Source organism: Planococcus citri, chromosome 2, assembly GCF_950023065.1.
Source record: "Planococcus citri chromosome 2, ihPlaCitr1.1, whole genome shotgun sequence".
NCBI classification, from domain to species: domain Eukaryota; kingdom Metazoa; phylum Arthropoda; class Insecta; order Hemiptera; family Pseudococcidae; genus Planococcus; species Planococcus citri.
In genome coordinates this window covers 5,754,400-5,773,442 of record NC_088678.1, presented here as the reverse complement: position 1 = coordinate 5,773,442, position 19,043 = coordinate 5,754,400, and the positions used below count along the sequence as shown (strand labels likewise).

The window sequence follows — 19,043 nt, the reverse complement described above, 5'->3', positions numbered from 1 at the left end:
ATTGTTACTACGGTTGAATTTCTCGTCCATATCTGCCTATTATTTACAAACACTTTATACTCTGAAGGCAATAAATTATCTAATATAAATTTCAGCCAATGCATGTCCATGTCCAATCAAAATACATGCAAATTTTATACATATAGAAACAATAATGTCTTTTAAAGAGTATTTTTACTCATCTATGGGTTTTTACTGAAAGATAAATAACAATCGTAATAGATTCAAAGTTCCCATTCATCGAGCAGCTCACATTCATCATTCATTATAAATGTTCTCGTGCATTTAATAAGTAGTCGAGTAGGTACCTAGCTGACGTTCATTTTTAACAACGTTTTCGTACCTTGAATTCAATATGAAAAGTGTTTTGTGGATTGTATTGTTTTTGAAAGTTTTAATTAGTTTATCTCAATCGCAGAATATTCCAGATACGGATCAAAAGGTTGGTAAAATAATTAAATATTCATAGCTGCGTGTAATTATAAATTTTCTTACTTGAGTTGAAATTTAAACCAATTGAATGGTTTCTTCTTTTTGATAAATTTATTCCATAGACGGTTCAAAATGGGCTGCTGAGTTTCGGAATTAAACTGAATTCCATTCTGTTGGAAAATAATCCTGAAAACAAAAATATTTTGTTTTCTCCGTACAACCTTTACACAGCACTAGCTCTAGTTCATCTCGGTAGCAATGGAACTACACGTGATACAATTTCCAATGTTTTGAACATCCCCATCACTTTTTCGTAAGTATTACCTACCTACCTACCTATACTCTTGTACTTTTTTCAAAAAATCTATGCCTTCGTTTGATTCCATAACAGCAATAAATTAGTTTTACTCGTATATTTATTGTGCATTTCACAGGCCAGAAAGTTTACAAGAAGTATTGCAAAACTTCTCAACAGTGTTGCAAATGGATACGAGTTTTACTTATATGGAAACATCAACTGTAAAACTATCTGATTTGAAACTGGCCAATGGAATTTTCGTTCAAAATGAATACATGCTGAAGAAAAAATACGTTGAAGATGTCCAGTTATATCACAAGAGTGATATTTTCAATGTTGATTTCGCCAGCAAGGGAGAAGAAACGAAAAATACGATTAATAAGTAAGTATCTCGAGTACAATATGCATAGGTGCCTGTGCAATTATCATCATTAAATTAGTATATGTAGATAGATGATACACGAGTCGTCAATTACATAGTTAAAATTGAATTGTTTAATTCGCAGGTACATCAGTAATAAGACTGAAAACAGGATACCTCGATTACTCGAACAACCTCTACCAAAAGACAGCTTAGTGGTCTTGACTACCTGCTTGTATTTTAAATCAGTCTGGCAAAAGAAATTCATTCGTCGACTAACTAAAGCGTAAGAGTCGAATCTGAATTCATTTCAACCTCTTGAAAGTTTATACTGTTTATTCATTCGCTTATATGTTCTATATTTTTCCCCATCACAGGGAAACGTTCCGAACAGAAAAAGGCAATATTACAGTACAAATGATGCACAGTTTATTTAGCACAGGATACGCCGAAGTACCATCACTAGGCGTACAAGTTGTCAATTTGGGATTTATCGATGCCGCATTTTCCATGTTTGTTGGGCTGCCTGATGAAAATCAATCGCTAAAAAATATTTTACGTAATTTGACCTCCGATCACATCCGCACAATAATTGATGAAGCCGCCCGACACATTGATTATTACGAGATAGATTTAAAATTGCCAAAAACGGCTTTCAAATGGTTTCAATCTGTTAAAAACGAGCTTATCAAACTCGGACTCAAAAAAGATATTTGGGAGTCGCCTGATTTGAGTAATATGATCGACCAGAGTAATATAAAAATTAGTGACATAGGTCACGGCACTGATATTACAATTAACGAAAATGGCACCGAAGTTAGTGCCGTTTCGATCTATGTACCCGTATTCTTAATGAGTAAGACCGTAAAGACATTCCATGCGAATAGGCCTTTCTTCTTTTTCATTTATAATCATAATATTCACACGATCATGTTCTTTGGTACAGTGTTTGATCCGAATAGTACTAAATAGCACTTCTTTGAAGAGGGCATGTAGGTTCCTAATAATTTTTTTTTGTTGAAATATTTTATTGTACCTACCTAGTTATTGGTGGATTATTAATTATTTTTAAAAATACCTAATAATTATGTAACTAGGTTAACCATCGTTTTAATAAAGAGAATATAATATTATTGAAATTTTTTAATGCCAGCTTCCAACTTTTCATTTCAAAATGAAATTCCGCAACGTTGTCGTGGAAAAAAAGTGGCGACGCGCTTGGCCAGGGAAATTTTTTTATTCGTGACCATCGAAAGTCGAAATTATTTTGGAAATTTTTCAAAATGAAACGAAAAATTCGATTTGGCAACGCTTCCTATGCATAAAATAACAACGTGTACTAATTCGTTCAAAATAAATTCACAATATCTATATTATTCTATTTTTTGTTCGCGAACAAATCATAATTTTATACACTTTTTTCAATGAAAATCACCCATTACTTACAATGCATCTCGGATTTTCGGAAGCTATAGCCTAAGTTGAAAATTCCGGTTCGAATCCCTGTTTCCCGCCAAAGGAGTAAAATTGAAAAAATTCCAGAGTCGATAACTGGCAACGTCGCGTATTGCACATCACTTTTCCGAGTTTTCCACGTCCTATGCGGATTACTTGTTTTTACAGTTCTAGAATAATCGTATTGTAGAGCGTTTGTTGAATTTCAGGGAATTCAAAATTAAATCTAGTTTGTTATTTACTGTCGCAATTACATTTTTATAAGCTTGTTAATATTCTACAAAATGGATTTACCATATCGGGCGGAATACGCTAAGAGTGGTCGTTCTTCTTGTAGAGGATGCAAGACTCTTATAGCTAACGACACATTGAGATTAGCTGCTGTGGTTCAGGTAATATATTTACTTTTTACTCGTGCATTTAATCTATACCTAATAAGTAACTAAACTTGATTAATTGTGCCTATTGACGAATGCTCTTTTGGGCATTTTTTCGCACATGATTGGAGCAAAAAGCGAAATTCTCGCTACGCTGATAGTTCAATTTTTGAGAATTTCGAGAAACTTTCAACATAAAATTTGCGCCTCCAATTTCAGAAATAGGCAATTTTGTCAAAGAACCTTTTTCCTTCGCCTTAAAAAATGATACCAAAATCCAGGGTCAAAAACCGAATTTTCAAAAATCCATACACCCCTGCCCCTTCAATTTCTAAGTATGGCTCATTGCAGAAAAACTGAATATCAGCTGCAAGTTGCTCTTTCATGTCTCTACCCTCATGAGGTCTAATTCAGTTGGGAGATAGCGGAATGTAAAAGATTCGCGATAGCTTTGTTAGCGGCGTCAGCAAATAGTCAAAAATTCGCGATCGCCAATCTTATTTTTTTTTTAAAAACTGATTTAACGAAAAAATTATCTTGCAGCGATGCGCTACGTGTAAGTATTAATCACAAATATTCGCCAAAATTTGAAATGCACGGTGATGTCAGCATCCGGCTGGTCGCTGGTCGCTGGTGTTACTGATAATCTAAAATTATTTCGCAATTTTGAACTGATAGAACTGCGATTACCTAGCTGACCAGTCACTTGTAAAACAAATGTCCAGTTGTCTATTGAAATGATAAACGCGAGTTGTGTGTACCTCTATGTGATGTGTACTAGAAATGATTTTTTAAAACATGTAGAGCCTTAAATGTGCCCAAAGCGATTCTTTGAAGGTAAGGGCACCAAATGAGAACCACTTTTTTTTTTGCAGGATTGTCATTCAAAAACTAATGGGGGTAGAGTATCAAAATTACAGTTTGAGATTTTGGATGCCTAATATGGACCACCTACATATAAAATCTTGAAATAAACATACTTTCACATTTTTCAAAACGACATATTTTTATTTGTAGAAATGAACCAAAAAACGTATTCTTATAGCAGTGCAGGTTAATTTTGAATATTTTTTTTAAATTGTTGAATGAGGAGTGTCAAAATGACAGTTCAAAATTTTGGATGCCTAATATGGACCACCAAAAGAATTTCACATCATATTTATTTGTAGATATGAACAAAAAAAAGTATTTCAAGCATTCCCCTTTTCAGCGGCTGTAATAAGTGATGAAAATGAGGAAAAAATTCAAGCGCACCCCATTAAAAAAAAACTTTCCAATAAAAATTTCTGTACACACCCTCATTTTTAGCAAAAACTGATCACTCCAGCAGAAACTACGTCCTTTTTTGATACAGTGGAGTCTCGATAACTCAAACTCCGTTAACTCGAAAACTCCGGTAACTCGAAGCAAAGTCTGTTTCCCTTCAACTCCGCATAAGACTCAATGTACAATTCACTTCATTACCTCAAAATGAAAGTCCAATTTTTGAAGAATATAGAAAAAACCTCTGTAAGTTGAACGTTGTCAACGTTTTGCCTCTAAGAACTTGAATTTCTTGTTGAAAAAACTTGTAAATTCGAATCTCATTGATGCAAACCTCTTTTACAAACACATCAGAGTTACCACTCAAATACACAGGTATAATACGTTTTCCACTTCATTCCATGGTAAAAAAAAACATTCATCTAATTCAAACTTTGCTAACTCAACATATGTATACCAAAAACAAAGCTCTATAACTCAAACTCCGATGACATGAAAAATCTGATAGCTCGAAGTCAACTCCTCCTCCCTTCAGCTTCAAGTTATCGAGACTCCACTGTATCAAGTATAAACATCAATAACATTTAGAAAATCACACCACATTCCTATATATTTCAACAAAAGTTGAAAAATATACTAAAAAAAATTTTCAGTGTCTCAAAACAGTTTTTTGTAAATTTCTTTGCGAGTTTTGACTTTACAGTTGTAATTTTTGTCTCATTCGCCTTTTTGGAGAAAAATACATCGGAAACATTTTTTCCTGACAGATTGCGCTAATTACTGACAAGAACAAGAACTGGCGCTGCTCCATATTGCGGACTAGTCCATACTCCATAATTGGTGCCCTTACCTAATTTCATCAATGCCATAAAACATTTTGTTTTCTTTTTTAAACAAAATCACATTTTTCATATGTTTACTGAAATAGTTTTAAACACTAAAACAGAAATTTTGATTCTGAAAAATTGGTCATCATAGTTGTGGATGTAAATTCTGAGCATCAAGTTTTGAATCTACTTATTGTCAAGGTGGTATGTCAAGGTATTGGAAATAATAAGAAAATTTTCATAACTCTAGTTTCTTTTTTGGACAGAAGATTCCCACTAAATAAATATAACCAATTGATCATTTCCTCATCATTATGATAGAAAAAAGTATAGTGGATGTAAATGTCAACGTCGACCAATTTGGTATGGACAATTTAGAGCATCGAATCCCATACAACAATGACCATGCTAATTTCGATGTGAATGTCGACCCATACACATCCGTCACTTTTGGATGCCACATGTCAATGTGAATTTCGACTCTGTGTCGAGCTAACTGTCAATGTGATTGTCAACTGATGTTGATCTGCATTTGTGTCGACAATTGGCTCAACACAGGGTCGAAATTCACATCGACATGGGGCATCCAAAAGTGACGGATGTGGATGGATCGACATTCACATCGAAATTTATGTCGACCTCCTGCTTCTTATAATTATAAAATTTAAGTTTCGAAATTTTAAATTTTTTTTTCAAAAATGATTTCCTCTGATGTGGCTATTACTCATGCCAAATACTATCAACTGACAATACTGGCAACTCCATTTAAAATACATTGAGCGTTTTTGTCGCAGTAATAGCGCAATCTGAAGGGCCTGGGTAAAAACTAACTCTTATCAAAAATGCCCTGATTGGTTGGTTTATAACTGGTTTGAATCTCGTGCGTTCGCGAAATTTGAATAAGCAAATCAGATGCTTGGGGTAGTTGTGCTCATCGACCTTTTAGTTAACCTAGATGGCTACTCTAATGCAAACTAAGGCCACTGGTTATGTCACCAACTCTGTGGATTTCAAATTAGAAACAAACGCATCTGCGCATGTCTCAGGAATTAATGCTTGTGAACAGTAAACGGAAACACCACCAGCACCCCCACTTCCACCACTAATCCACTGACAACAAAATACACACACCCATTTCCTGAGACATGCGCAGATGCGTTTGTTTCTAATTTGAAATCCATAGAGTTGGCGACATAACCAGTGGGATAATTTTGCGTATGAGTAGCCGTCTAGGTTAACTGAAAGGCAGTGTTGGCCATAACGATATTTTTTTTCGTTACGTTATTTCGTTACGTTACAAAATTTATATTTTTTTAGTTACGTTTTTCGTTATGGTATTTTGTAACGAAAAAATTGCTGTAACAGTATTTTTCGATACACCTGTATTTACATTTTTTCGTTACGTTATTTTCGTTATTTCCGTTACAATTTTTTCGTTACAGAAGTGTTTTTTCAACGTATATTTTGATGTAAAATGCATTTGTGGCGGAAAAAATGTGACAAAAATAACGAAAATAACGTTACAAGAAGGTTCAAAATACCAGTGTAACGAAAAATATAGCGTTACAGCACTCAAAATCAGACAAATGAAAACACTGAAAACTCATTTTAGTCATTTTTTTTGACTTCACTTCAAATTTTCATAGCTAGAGCTACACAAATCAGAGTTTTTCAAGGGTTTGTTTTGTAATTTGTAACTAAAAAAATAACGAAAAAGGTAACAAAATTTTTCCGTTTTTTGTTACGTTACTTTCAGAAAAATATCGTTACGTTACGTTTCAGTTACACAACATCACATGATTAAAATAACGTTTTCGTTACAGTTCCGTTACCTGTAACGAAAAAAATTTCGTTATTTTCGTTTTTCGTTACAGTTACCGTTACGGGACGCCAACACTGCTAAAAGGTCGATGGTTGTGGTAAGATTTAGTTTCACCCTAGGCTGCTAGGAGGCTAAAACATCATTTTTTGATGGAGTTGCCAGTATTGTCAGTTGATAGTATTTGCTCATGCTGAAAACAGCATCAATGCAAAATCCACTTCCAAAGAAATACAGACGAAAAGTCTGTATAATCAAAAAGTTGAACAGAATCCTTATATCAAAGATGGTGCAATACTTTATCTGTGAGTACTAAACTAATCCATTTTCATGTGTCGACATGTCAATGTTTTTCCTCACTGAACAAGATCATATTTTTGAATGTTTACCTACCTACTAAACTTTTAAACGCTGAAACAGAAATTTTAATTCTGAAAAATTAGTCAACATGGTTGTAGATGTAAATTTCAAGCATCAAATTTTACATCTACATGTCGAGATGGCATGTCGAGGTATCAGAAATAATGAGAAAATTTCAAAATGTTTTTGAATCCTGGTTCTTACAGACAGAAGATTCCTACTAAATAACTAATTAATCATTTTCCCATCATTATGATGAAAAAAAAACATGTAGTTGATGTAAATGCCGACTTCAACCACTGTTGTACAGGTTAGTTTAGTACTCTTGAATAAAGTAGGTATTGCACTTTTTTCTATATAAAGAGTAGTTCATGTTCAACACGTAATTTGTCTTTCTGTATGTACCTACCTCTCAGAAGTGGTCTCTGAGTGAATGCTGCTTTCAGCAAGAGCAATGGCCCACTTTGAGAAAATCATTCTTGGGAAAAATTTCTAATTTTGAAACTAAAATTTTATAGCATTACATAGCAGTAGGTCGACGTATAAATTTCAATGCCAATGTTTATCCATCCACATCTGTCATATTTGAATCACACATGTCAATGTAAATTTTGATCCCATGTCAAGCCAATTGTTGATATGAATGCTCATCATTTCATCAACATTGATGATACATGAGGGATGCCAAAACCAAAAGTGATGGATATGGATGGGTCGACATTTACATCAAAATTAGCATAGTCATCGGTGTACGGGTTTTTACCCTTGAATGATGCAACCTGCTCATACGAGTGGAGATTCAGGCTGGGGGGAGGGGTTTATCATCTTAATGTATCACCCTGCTTGGGGGTATTGTAACAATAACAGTTGCCTAATCCTGAGAGTAAGAGCATGCCATTGCACCTTGTCCATTTGGAAAATCTGAGACCGCTTGCTTGGCAAATGAAGTCAGTCTACCAGGTCAATGATCATCCCCTTGCACTCAACTGGCTCATTATACTCTGCCTTACTCAAAGATTGTCTCCAAGGCATCGGCTCTCGTGACCCGTCTGAAGTACTTGAGTAGGTATCTGGCCAAGAACCACTGCAGTGATAGCTGGCAAAAAAAAAAGAAGAGGACTTCTTGAGACTGTTACATCAGCGAATTCGCATATTGCGGAATATTGTCGATAGGTGTAGAACTGTTTATTCATCACCTCATTATATTTTATTGCAGGCGCCCATGTTTGATGGAAAAGTTACGTATTGGTACCACGTTTCTTGTTTCTTCGTTAAACAGCGTGTGAAAAGTGTTGGAGATGTATCGAATTTCGATTCACTGAGATGGGCGGACCAACAATTAATCAGGTCTAAAGTGGCTGAAGGTATGTTGGCAATGATCTATACTTATGATGATTGATGGTAGTGATTTGAATAAATTCAATTTCAGGACCTTGTGGATCAACAAGTGGAGTCAGTAATGGAACGTATGCTACGGGAAGTGAGAAAACAGCATCTAAATGGAAAGGAAAATGTAGTTTGGCAGATTTTTCTGTCCAATACTCAAAGTCTAGTCGTGCTACTTGTCGTGCTTGTGAAAACAAAATTATCAAAGTAAATACCTACGCCCTTGTACGTTCTTTTTGTAATCTTTGAATTGTTTCACAACATAGAGTTCTTTATAGCAAGAAATCAGGGTATCTAAAAAAGACTTCGATAGTGATGAAGGAAGACGTTTTGGTGGTATTGATTTATGGCACCATTTGGAATGTTTCTCAAAAGTTAGACAAGATTTTGAATTTTGGGATTCTGGGGGAAAACTTCCTGGTTTTGAAATGTTAGAAAAAGAAGATCAGGATCAAGTCAAGAAAATGTTACCTCAACTGAAATCGTCAGTAAAATATTACCGGACTCAATCCACGTTATTCATTTTGAAATTTAATTCGTCGTTTCACATCTTTTAGAGTTGGAGTTGGAAAAGAAAAATCTCATGTCAACAGAGCAGAACTGCCCAACACATCAAAAACTAGAGTTGATATCGACAGAGCAAAACCGTCCTACAACCCACAAATTAGAGTTGATTTTGACAGAGCAAAACCATCCTACAAACCAAGAATTAAAGATGATGATGTTATGAGAGAACAGAATGAAATGATGTTTCGTTACCGCGATCATTTGAAATTACTAAAAAAGAAACATTTGGCTGATTTACTGGAATATAACAATCAAGAAGCTATTGCTGGGAGTGCCGAAAGTGTAAGTAACCTGAAGTTTTAAATGGGTGCTGTATAGTTTTTGATTCATTATAGGTAATATGATTGTTATTCCAGATTCATGATAGATTAGCTGATGCGATGACATTCGGAGCATTACTTCCTTGCGAAGAATGCGGACACAGTCAAATAGTGTTTCGTTCTGGTGTTGGATATTTATGTTTTGCCAATAAGAACGAATGGGTCAAGTGTGAAGCAGTTACAGATGACCCCAAACGAACACCTTTTCTAGTGCCAGACTACTTGAAAGACTTTGCATTTTTGTGAGGCCTTCGCGGTTTTTACCTGATTTTAAATCGAGTATTCGATCTTAATTAAATATTGATCTTTTTCAGAGCGTCGTACAAATGTAAACCTCAGAAAAGAATTTTCCAATCTAATCAACCTACTGTGTCCAATGCCAGTGTACTCAGCGCCGGCACTTATGCTGGCAAGAGCGTGAAAAGTGAACCATCCACGTCAGGGTGAATAATAATATTTTTTATTCTTTATCGAAATCTCGTATCATTTCACGCAAATCGCGTATTCGATCTCATTAAATAATTGTTCTTTTTCAGAGTGTCTTACAAATATCAACATCAGAAAAGAATTTTCCAATCTAATCAACCTACTGTGTCAAATGCCAGAGTACTCAGCACCGGCACTTATGCTGGCAAAAGTGTGAAAAGTGAACCATCCACATCAGGGTGAATAATAATTTTTTTAATCTTTATCGAAATCTTGTATTAGGTATTTTATACTTACACAATAAAATATGCTTTTGTTTTCACAGACTGAAAGTGATTCGCGATCGTGATTTACCACTGAAGAATATGGAAGTATCTTCAATTGGAAGATTACCGTTGACTAAGGAAGAATTGAAGTTGAAAGTTACGAAATTAGGTGGAAAGTGGACTACTACAATTACCAATCGAACAACAGTCATTATTGCTCGACCAGGTAATATTGCGATTTTTGTTGTACGTTGTGATTACCTATCGCCGAGTGGAAGAATGAATTTCGCTTTTGCAGATCTAAAAGGCTCAGCGATAAATTTAAAACTTGCCGAAGAAAATGGAATTCAATTAGTTCCCATCGAATTTCTAGAAGAATGTGAGAAACCCGGAGCAAATGTTATTTCGATTATCAACAGGATGAATTTAGCGACATGGGGTTCCGATGTAATTTTATTTATTACCTATCATTAAAATTTGTATTTTAATTACCTATTGTTTTTCTCAACATTCCTACTATTTATTTTTTCAGCCTTCCAATCGTATGAATTTCAATGCAGTCGACTCGAAATCTAAATCAAAATCTTTCGGTTTTACTGGTACGTAAGATTATCCTAATATGAGACATTTCATTATCTGATTCTTATAACCAGCTGAGGAGTGGCGAAGTAATGCGTCGAGGGGGTACGGGGAGGGGGTGAGCATGAAATTTTCCCAACTGTTTACCCCAGACACCCCTTCTGCCCTTCCACTTCCAGTATTTTTCACGCTAATTAGCCGGATGTGGTTCGAACAAATTTTCATTTTGGAAGGCGGAGTTGGAAACCAAAAATGTTGAATAATTTTAAATGTTCAAAAACGATGCCTTAAAATACTTACCTAGGTACTTGACAAAAGATTTGGATTGATCTGTATATTGCAAGGTTAGTAGTGAAATCTAAAATCCAAAATTCGCAATTTTTTGTGCTTTTTGAGGGGGGGGGGGTAGCCTTTGAAAATCAAATATAAGAAGAGAAAAATCCATTCGCTAGAGTGAAAGCTTCAGAAAGGGGCCTTTCATGTATAAGATTGTGAAAGTGGCACTTTTTCCAATTTTGACGAAATTCACCCAAAATGTTACTTTCGATGTAAAACCATCCCAAAAAATTTTTGAGCCCACTCCCCCCCCACTCCGCAACTGACCCTGAGAAATGTGCACTACGTGCTCAAAATTCAAAATTCTCGTTCTCAGGTGGGGGTGATCTAAACACAAGGGTCATGCTCAATTTTATCTCCAAAAAAGTAATTTTGTAACTTATTAAAAAGCTCGAAAAGTTAACCAAAAAAGTAATTGGAAAGTAAATCGAAAATTAGCCAAAAAAAAGAGACAAAACGTGAGCAAAACATTTTAATGAACTGTTTCGAAACTTTCTGATGAAAAGTCGAGACTTTTTGACAATTTTTTGGCAGCGAAGTAAGGATTTTGGCAATTTTCGACGAAAAAGGCAATTCTTGGAAAAATAAAACGAGACTGAAAAATTTAAACAAAAGAAATGATTTTCTAACAGTTTCCGGCAAAAAAGCGAGATTCTTGGACAATATTTTTAAAAAAAGAAAAAAATCAAAGTTTTCTGAAAAAACTACTATTTTTAGACATTTTGTTAAAAAGCAAGGATTTTTTTACAATTTTTCACAAACAGCAGGATTTTGATAATTTTAGCAAAAAGATTTTTGTGAGAATTTTTGGCTAAAAGAGATACCTACCTACCTACTTTGCCATCGTAAATCGGACTTTCACGTAATTTTGAAGAAAAAATATTTTTAAGGAAAAATTTAATAATTTTGGTGAAAATCATCAATTTTTGAAAATCATGAATTGAGTAGATATTTTTGTAAGTGAGATTTTTCACTTCGTAACTTATGGCAAATTCAACATGAAAAAATCGAGATTTTTCAACTGCAAAAAACGAGAATTTTGACAATTTTAAGCAAGCACGCATTTTCAGCAATTTATTGGTCAAAAATTGTACTTTTTCGCAATCTTGGTTGAAAATGGGAGATGTTTCTTGGTCATTGAAATTTTAATTTTCAGGAATAAGGATTTTTATTTTCTCTTGTCCAGTCGGCAATACTAAGAACATATCTGAATTCCCTTCTTGTCCCAATACTCCAGGAACTTCATCCCCTCGTCATCAATTGTCCGGTCGAGTTTGTCTGCGTCAAAGTCACCATATAATTGACACCTGAAAAGGTGTCTGTCATCTTGTACCTCGCCACATTCGCACAGATCGTCATCAGCCAAGTGCCATCTGTGTAGGTTGGATTTTGAGCGTGTTGTTCCGCTTCTAATTCTATTCAGCGTTTTCCAGAGGCTGTACTTCTGTTGGTTGCCTTAGGGCAATGATTTCCTCATAGTATTGCTACTTAATGCTGTGTTCCAGATTTGACATCGTTCAACTTCGGCAGGAGCACTCAATTCATTCACTGTTCTCAGGAAACTGTGTCTAGATTTTAGTCTGTTCTCTAGTAATTTGTTATAGCCATGCATGGGGTGTAGGGGGTTGTGTGTTGCTTTAATTTTTTCTGCTCTGGCAGCCACCTCCCTACGCACTTCCGGTAGTGCAATCCCTGCGAGACAATGCAGAGCTGTGAGTAGAGTTGGTCTAAGGCATCCTGTCACAAATCAGCAGGCTTCATTCAGGGGCACATCTACTTTTTTAGCATGTGCTGATCGTCCCCATGCTGGGCAAGCATATTCTGCAGCAACTGAGTACAGAGGCGGATCGAAGTCATTTTATTTGGGGGGGTGTATCATGTCATTTTGCCGACAAAAATTGTGATTTTGCCGACAAAAATCAAAATTTCAACGTGCTGAATACCAGTAGCGTATGCTGAAATCATTGGGGACAGGGTTACTTTCATTTTTGATGGAGGGGGAGCAAAACCACATTTTTGGACATAAAAATTTGGAATTTTGGATATTTTTCTGAAAACTTTTCAAACGAATTATCAATTTATTGAAAAGAAGGTAAAATTACTGCTCGAGCAAAGCGAGAGCGAAGCGAGAGCGACATTTATTTTCAAAAATTGGTCCAAAAAATGAAAAAACAGTCATTTTTGTATGTTTTTGAACAGTTAGTTGGCTCTCTTCAGAGAAAATGAAAAATTCGTACTTTTCAAATACATATGTAGTTTGAGTATTTCTACGAGCATTTCAAGAATTTTCTTTTTAATTTTTGAGTTCACGTCAATTTTAATGAAGGAATTTGTTTTTTTTGATCTCAATATTTTTCAAATTCAATCACAGATTTCGTGAAATTGTGAGTTTGAAAATGGCCCGAGCGAAGCGAGCGCAAAAGCTGTTGAAAATTTGTAGTTTCAAGAAGCAAAACAGCAGTAATTTTGATGTGAAAGGTTCGTTTGAGAAATAGAAAACAACAGCAAACGCTTTTTAAAGAATTGAGAATTTTTGAGGATAGTTTGCTGATTTTGTCGCATTGTTTTGTCGGCAAATTAACGATTTGATTTTGCCGACAAACTGACGATTTTGCCGACAAATTCCGAATTTCCAAATTATTGGGGGGGTGTGTATACCCCCTATACCCCCCCTTAAAGCCGCCCCTGACTGAGTAACACAGCGCTAGTGCTGATGTGCGCAGGACCTGTGGTTTAGCTCCCCATCTGCTACCTACCAGCTTTCGAATCAGATTTGTTCTAGCAGCCACTTTCATTTTGGGTTTTTTCACAGTGTTGCTGGTAGGTGAGTGATCTATCCAGTGTCACTCCTAGATATTTGGGGTGGTCATTGTGATTCAGTGCAGTGTTTCCCCATTGGATGTTGAGCTGTTTCTTGGCCTCACAGTTTCGCAGGTGAAACAAACAGGTTTCTGTCTTGGATGGATTTGGCCTGAGGTGGCTGGCTTTATAGTATCCGTCAAGTTCTTCTATTGCCTGATTCAGTGTCTCTTCCACCTCTACAAATGTGTCACACTGTGCTGTGAGTGCAAAGTTGTCTGCATAAAGGAAGTGACGTGCAGGTCCTCTAATTGGTTGGTCATTGGTGTAGATATTAAAAAGGATGGGTGACAGGCAGGGATGGAAGAACAAGGAATTTTGTTCTTCGTTCTTCGTTCTTTTGTTCCTGAAATGAATTTTCACAATGTGTTCTTTCTTTCGTTCTTTCTCAAAAGTCAGAAATTTTGTTAGTTCTTTTGTTCATTCGTTCTCTCGTTCTTTGATTTTTTGGTTCTCCATTCCCAGTGTTCTTGTTCTCGTAATTTTCAAATTTTTTTTGCATACATGCCAAATTGTGGCACTTTTTTCTCAAATTTTGACCCAAAATGTTCGAAAAATGGATAAAAAAATGGAAAAAACACCGAAAACATAGTGAAAAAAAGAAGAATGGGAACAAGATAAAAAATCAGAAGAACGGTTCTTGTTCTTCTGTTTTTCAAAGACGAATAAAAATTTCCGTTCTTTGTTCTCAATGTTCTTCACTGGGATTTTTCCAGGTGTTCGTTCTTTCGCTCACTCGTTCTTTCAAAAATTGGTTGTTCTTTTGTTCTTTCCTGTTCGTTCTTCCATCCCTGGTGACAGGACACTTCCCTGTGGCAAGCCATTCTTTTGACTTCTCCAAGTGCTGTTCTTTCCATCTAAAGTCACATAGAACCTTTGGTCTTTAAGCAGTATCGTGATATTTCTGTAAATTTGTAGTCCCTGGTTAGTTCATAAATCTTGTACCAAAGTAACTGATGACACACTGTGTCAAATGCTGCAGTGAGGTCCACAAACACAGCACCAGTGACCTTGCACTGTTCAAAACCATCCTCAATGTGCTGTGTTAAGCTCAGGACCTGACCAGTACAAGATTTCCCAGGTCTGAAACTTGCCTGCTGACTGATTAGGTTCTTGTCAATATACTCAGCTATTCGATTTAGGACCACTTGCTCAAATATCTTACACACGTGATATAGTAGCGATATAGGGCGGTAACTTTTAGGGTCGTTTGGGTCTTTTCCTGGCTTCTGGATAGCAATGACATAGGCCTGCCTCCATGATTGGCTACTTCTTGAATTTTTTTGCGGAAAGTTGACAATTTTTGGCAAGAAATGAGACTGTTTGGAAATTTTGGCGAAAGGTTAAATTTTTATTTTTTCAAGGTGGCAAGTACCAGTCAAATCTTCCATCCAAGGTGAAGCTCAAAGTTCAAAATGGTGTGGCCGTTGATCCAATCTCTGGATTGGAGTATGAAGCTCATGTGTACCGTTTCAAAGAAGACATCTATACCGCTGTACTTTCTCTAGTTGACCTGCAGTCCGGACGTAACTCTTACTATAAACTTCAAGTTTTGGAATCTAACGATAAAAAAACGTACCTCTACCTATATTGATATCAATGAAACAAATTATCGCTCTACATAATGCGGTCTAATAATTTAATTATTGATTTCGTTCGAAGGTACTGGTTGTTCCGTGCTTGGGGACGTGTTGGAACTAATATCGGAGATGATAAACTTGAACAAAAGGATAGTAGAGAAGATGCCATCGCCCAATTCGAGGCGTTATTCAAAGATAAAACCGCCAACTTGTGGAAAGACCGTGCTAAATTCGTTAAAAAGCCGGGTAAAATGAATTGGGTTGATGTATCGTACGAAGATGTATGTATTTTCAACAGAACCTACCTATAACTTGTTCTCAAAACACGAATACATATTTTTAAAAAAATATTTTTCTAAAAATAGAAATCAATCGATAAGTCGAAGTTGTCCACAGTACCTTCCAAACTTCCGTACCGAGTTCAAAATCTAATCACTCTCATATTCAACGTAGATATTATGAACAACGTCATGTTAGAGTTCGAGGTATGTATTTTCTTTTTGACCTAATACACGAGTAAGTATGTACTATGTAGGCAATTATTCATCTTGGAATTTTTACAGCTGGATACGGAGAAAATGCCGTTGGGTAAACTGAGTAAAGAACAGATAAAGAAAGCTTTCAATGTGCTCAACGAACTGCAGAATTGTATATCAGCATCTGGTGATCGTAGAACGAGGAACCAGAACTTATTGGCTTTGACTAACAAATTTTATACCTTGATTCCTCATAGTTTCGGTGTTGATAATCCACCATTGATCGATCACCTGGGTACTATAATAGTAAGTCCCTCCCTGCAGTTCAATGTTACATTGTTTTGTCTAAATAAATTTATACTTTTTATTAATCTGCGCAGCAAAAAAATGAAATGTTGCGCGCCCTAATGGAAATGGAAATTGCGTACTCGATACTCAAAGATGTAGAATCTGAAAACAAAGACGTTCACGTTATCGATTCGTATTATTTGAAATTGAAAGCAGAAATTCGTCCTTTGAACAGAACTGATCCGGCATTTCAAACGCTGCAATTATATGTTCAAAATTCTCACGCCGAAATGCATAGCTGGTACGTTCTCGAAATCGTTGAAATTTATAAAGTCGAAAGAGAAGGAGAACGTAAGCGATACGAACCATTCAAAAACTTACACAACAGGAAGCTATTGTGGCACGGTTCCAGACTTACCAACTTCGCCGGCATCCTATCTCGGGTAAATGATCCAATCTTGTGATTTTTCTCCCATCTGGAATGGAAATCAATTTTCATAATACGAGTAATATTCTGATTTCCATGTCTAGGGTCTCCGTATAGCACCTCCCGAAGCACAACTGACCGGTGATATGTTCGGTAAAGGTGTCTACTTCGCTGATAGGGTGTCGAAATCGGCGAATTATTGCGAGGCCAAGAATACAAACAATACTGGTCTGGTATTATTATGCCAGGTAGCACTTGGAGATACGTAAGTTGGTTCATGTAGCGAAAATTGACTGAAACTGAGACTTTTATAATTTCTATACCATATCATTTGTTGTTAAAGGCACGAACTTACTCGAGCCCAAAACGGCGTATTGAAGCCACCCGCAGGTAAGCACAGCGTCATAGGATTGGGTAAAATAGAACCTGATCCTCGTCAATCCATTATTCGAAGAGATGGTGTTGAAATACCATTGGGAGAAGGAATTGTTATCGACTCACAGAGAGGGTTGTGGCACAACGAGTATCCTTTTTCCATCATGATAGTGGCGATGATTGGTTGGGGGAAATGAGGAGCGTAATTTCTGTATTTTTCCTTAATTTTGTTGCCAGGTACATTGTTTATGATGTCGCTCAAGTTAAGGTGGAATATTTGGTGCAACTGAAGTTCCTTTACAAGTGATTTTCAAAAGAATAACAAAGTTATCATTATTTTGTTCTTATTCCATTGTTCGTTGTTATTTAATCCTGTATTATTATACATTTGATTACTAGATATTATCGTCAAGTCATCGTTCTTATTTTAATTGAAGTTTCTCTTCAGTAATTTACATAATTTCGAATTAAAGCGTTTTTTTGATGAATTGTGTGTTTCATGTGAAAGAGTTTGATTTTTTTTGGTTTCAAAATGAACGATGGTTTTTTTTTAGAAATTCTAGGTTAGAAAGAAACAACCGAAAAGAACCGAACGAACTGAGGGCAAAAGTCTTCGAAAATTTGTACCTACTTATTTTGATAGGTCAAAAAACATCATGTTTTTATGAGAAGAGTTTAATTTTCTTGGTTTTAAAATTTTAGAATTGGGTCATTCCATGTCAATTCGACCAACGTTTTTGAGTCATGTCTTTCGATTTCGCTCAAATTTTTTTTACAATATCTACCCACCCAGCAGACGAGAAACCCGCACGCAATCAGTTTGGTCCCAGCCTCCTCAGGGGACGGGTCGGGGGCTTACATTATTTTCACATTGTCTAGAGGTACTCAACTTCAGCAGCGCATTCCTCCAAAACTATGATACTTTGATCAAAACTGATTTCACAGTTCGAAAGGGTATTGAATTTTGAACCTTTTAAGCATTTAGAAATTTTCAAAATTTGAAAGTTGAACTTTCGAATTGAAATGACGTCAGATTTTTGATTGGACTCATCCACGGCCTCCAGCACCTCCCCAAGGGGGGTTACCTAAAAAAAAATGGTTTCAATCGTGTGACACATGAAATCGATATCGCTGAATACGAATATAGCCGTCGTTTTTCAAATTGACCTCACCCATGGCTCTCAGATCCTCCCCCAATTGGTAAAAGTCCAATAAATTGGTTGGAGGCCATAGATGGTGTCCAACCAAAAATCTGACGTCATATTCGTGTTCAGCATCACCAAAAACATACTATTTGATGTATCGCACGAAAAAAACCCTATTTTGAACTTTTACCCCATTTGGAGAGGTGCTGTGGGCCGTGGAGAGGGTCGAATCAAAAATTTAACGTCATATTCGTGTTCAGCGTTATCAAAAACATATAATTCGGTATATCACATGCCCCAGATTTTTTTTCGAAAGTTCTGCCCCAAATTGGGGGTGGGGGTGCTTCCCCTCTATTAAGAGATCCCATCTCGAAACTTGAATATTTCAAAAAAACATCCAAAGGTACATCTATGGAAATTTTTTCAGAATTTTATATGGTAGCTCCCACTTAAAGCGCCATTTTAAAATTTGAACTTTCAATTCGAAAGTTCAACTTTCAAATTTTGAAATTTTCAAAATGCTTAAAAAGTTCAAAATTCAATATCCTTTCGAACTGTGAAATCAGTTTTGATCGAAGTATCATAGTTTTGGAGAAATGGGCTGCTGAAGTTGAGTGCCTCGAGACAATGTGAAAATAATGGAAGCCCCCCCCACCCGCCCCCTGAGGAGGCTGGGACCAAACTGATTGCGGGTTTCTCGTCTGCTGGGTGGGTAGACATTGTAAAAAAAATTTGAGCGAAATCGAAACACATAACTTTCAAAATCGCATTTTTTTGGTCAAACTGTCATGGAATGACCCAATTTTAATGACGATTTTCTG

General features: G+C 36.1%; 2 protein-coding genes across 2 annotated transcripts; both read left to right on the top strand.

Moving 5' to 3' along the window:
• The first annotated feature begins 221 nt into the window (after positions 1-221).
• On the top strand, positions 222-2,224 carry LOC135834305 (leukocyte elastase inhibitor-like). Its single transcript, XM_065348153.1, has 5 exons — positions 222-442; positions 555-745; positions 867-1,112; positions 1,237-1,377; positions 1,469-2,224. The coding sequence occupies exons 1-5, from the start codon at positions 356-358 to the stop codon at positions 2,061-2,063; spliced, it is 1,260 nt and encodes a 419-aa protein (XP_065204225.1). The 5' UTR covers positions 222-355; the 3' UTR covers positions 2,064-2,224.
• Positions 2,225-9,141: 6,917 nt separating this feature from the next.
• On the top strand, positions 9,142-17,533 carry LOC135833621 (poly [ADP-ribose] polymerase-like). The gene is made up of 15 exons (XM_065347392.1): positions 9,142-9,427; positions 9,502-9,707; positions 9,780-9,908; positions 10,002-10,130; positions 10,217-10,383; positions 10,456-10,604; positions 10,690-10,756; positions 15,296-15,506; positions 15,594-15,792; positions 15,877-15,996; positions 16,075-16,293; positions 16,368-16,718; positions 16,807-16,967; positions 17,046-17,225; positions 17,315-17,533. Exons 1-15 carry the CDS (start codon positions 9,305-9,307, stop codon positions 17,382-17,384), a joined length of 2,481 nt encoding a protein of 826 aa, XP_065203464.1. The 5' UTR covers positions 9,142-9,304; the 3' UTR covers positions 17,385-17,533.
• Positions 17,534-19,043: the final 1,510 nt, after the last annotated feature.

What these genes read in the sequence shown, in the direction of transcription:
- LOC135834305 (XM_065348153.1), top strand. Translation starts at nt 356, where the DNA reads ATGAAAAGTGTTTTGTGGATTGTATTGTTTTTGAAAGTTTTAATTAGT. An exon ending in TTCCAGATACGGATCAAAAG is followed by an intron (nt 443 to 554) that starts GTTGGTAAAATA and finishes TTTATTCCATAG; the next exon opens with ACGGTTCAAAATGGGCTGCT. An exon ending in ATTCGTCGACTAACTAAAGC is followed by an intron (nt 1,378 to 1,468) that starts GTAAGAGTCGAA and finishes TCCCCATCACAG; the next exon opens with GGAAACGTTCCGAACAGAAA.
- LOC135833621 (XM_065347392.1), top strand. Translation starts at nt 9,305, where the DNA reads ATGAGAGAACAGAATGAAATGATGTTTCGTTACCGCGATCATTTGAAA. An exon ending in TTGCTGGGAGTGCCGAAAGT is followed by an intron (nt 9,428 to 9,501) that starts GTAAGTAACCTG and finishes TTGTTATTCCAG; the next exon opens with ATTCATGATAGATTAGCTGA. An exon ending in GAATCTAACGATAAAAAAAC is followed by an intron (nt 15,507 to 15,593) that starts GTACCTCTACCT and finishes TTTCGTTCGAAG; the next exon opens with GTACTGGTTGTTCCGTGCTT.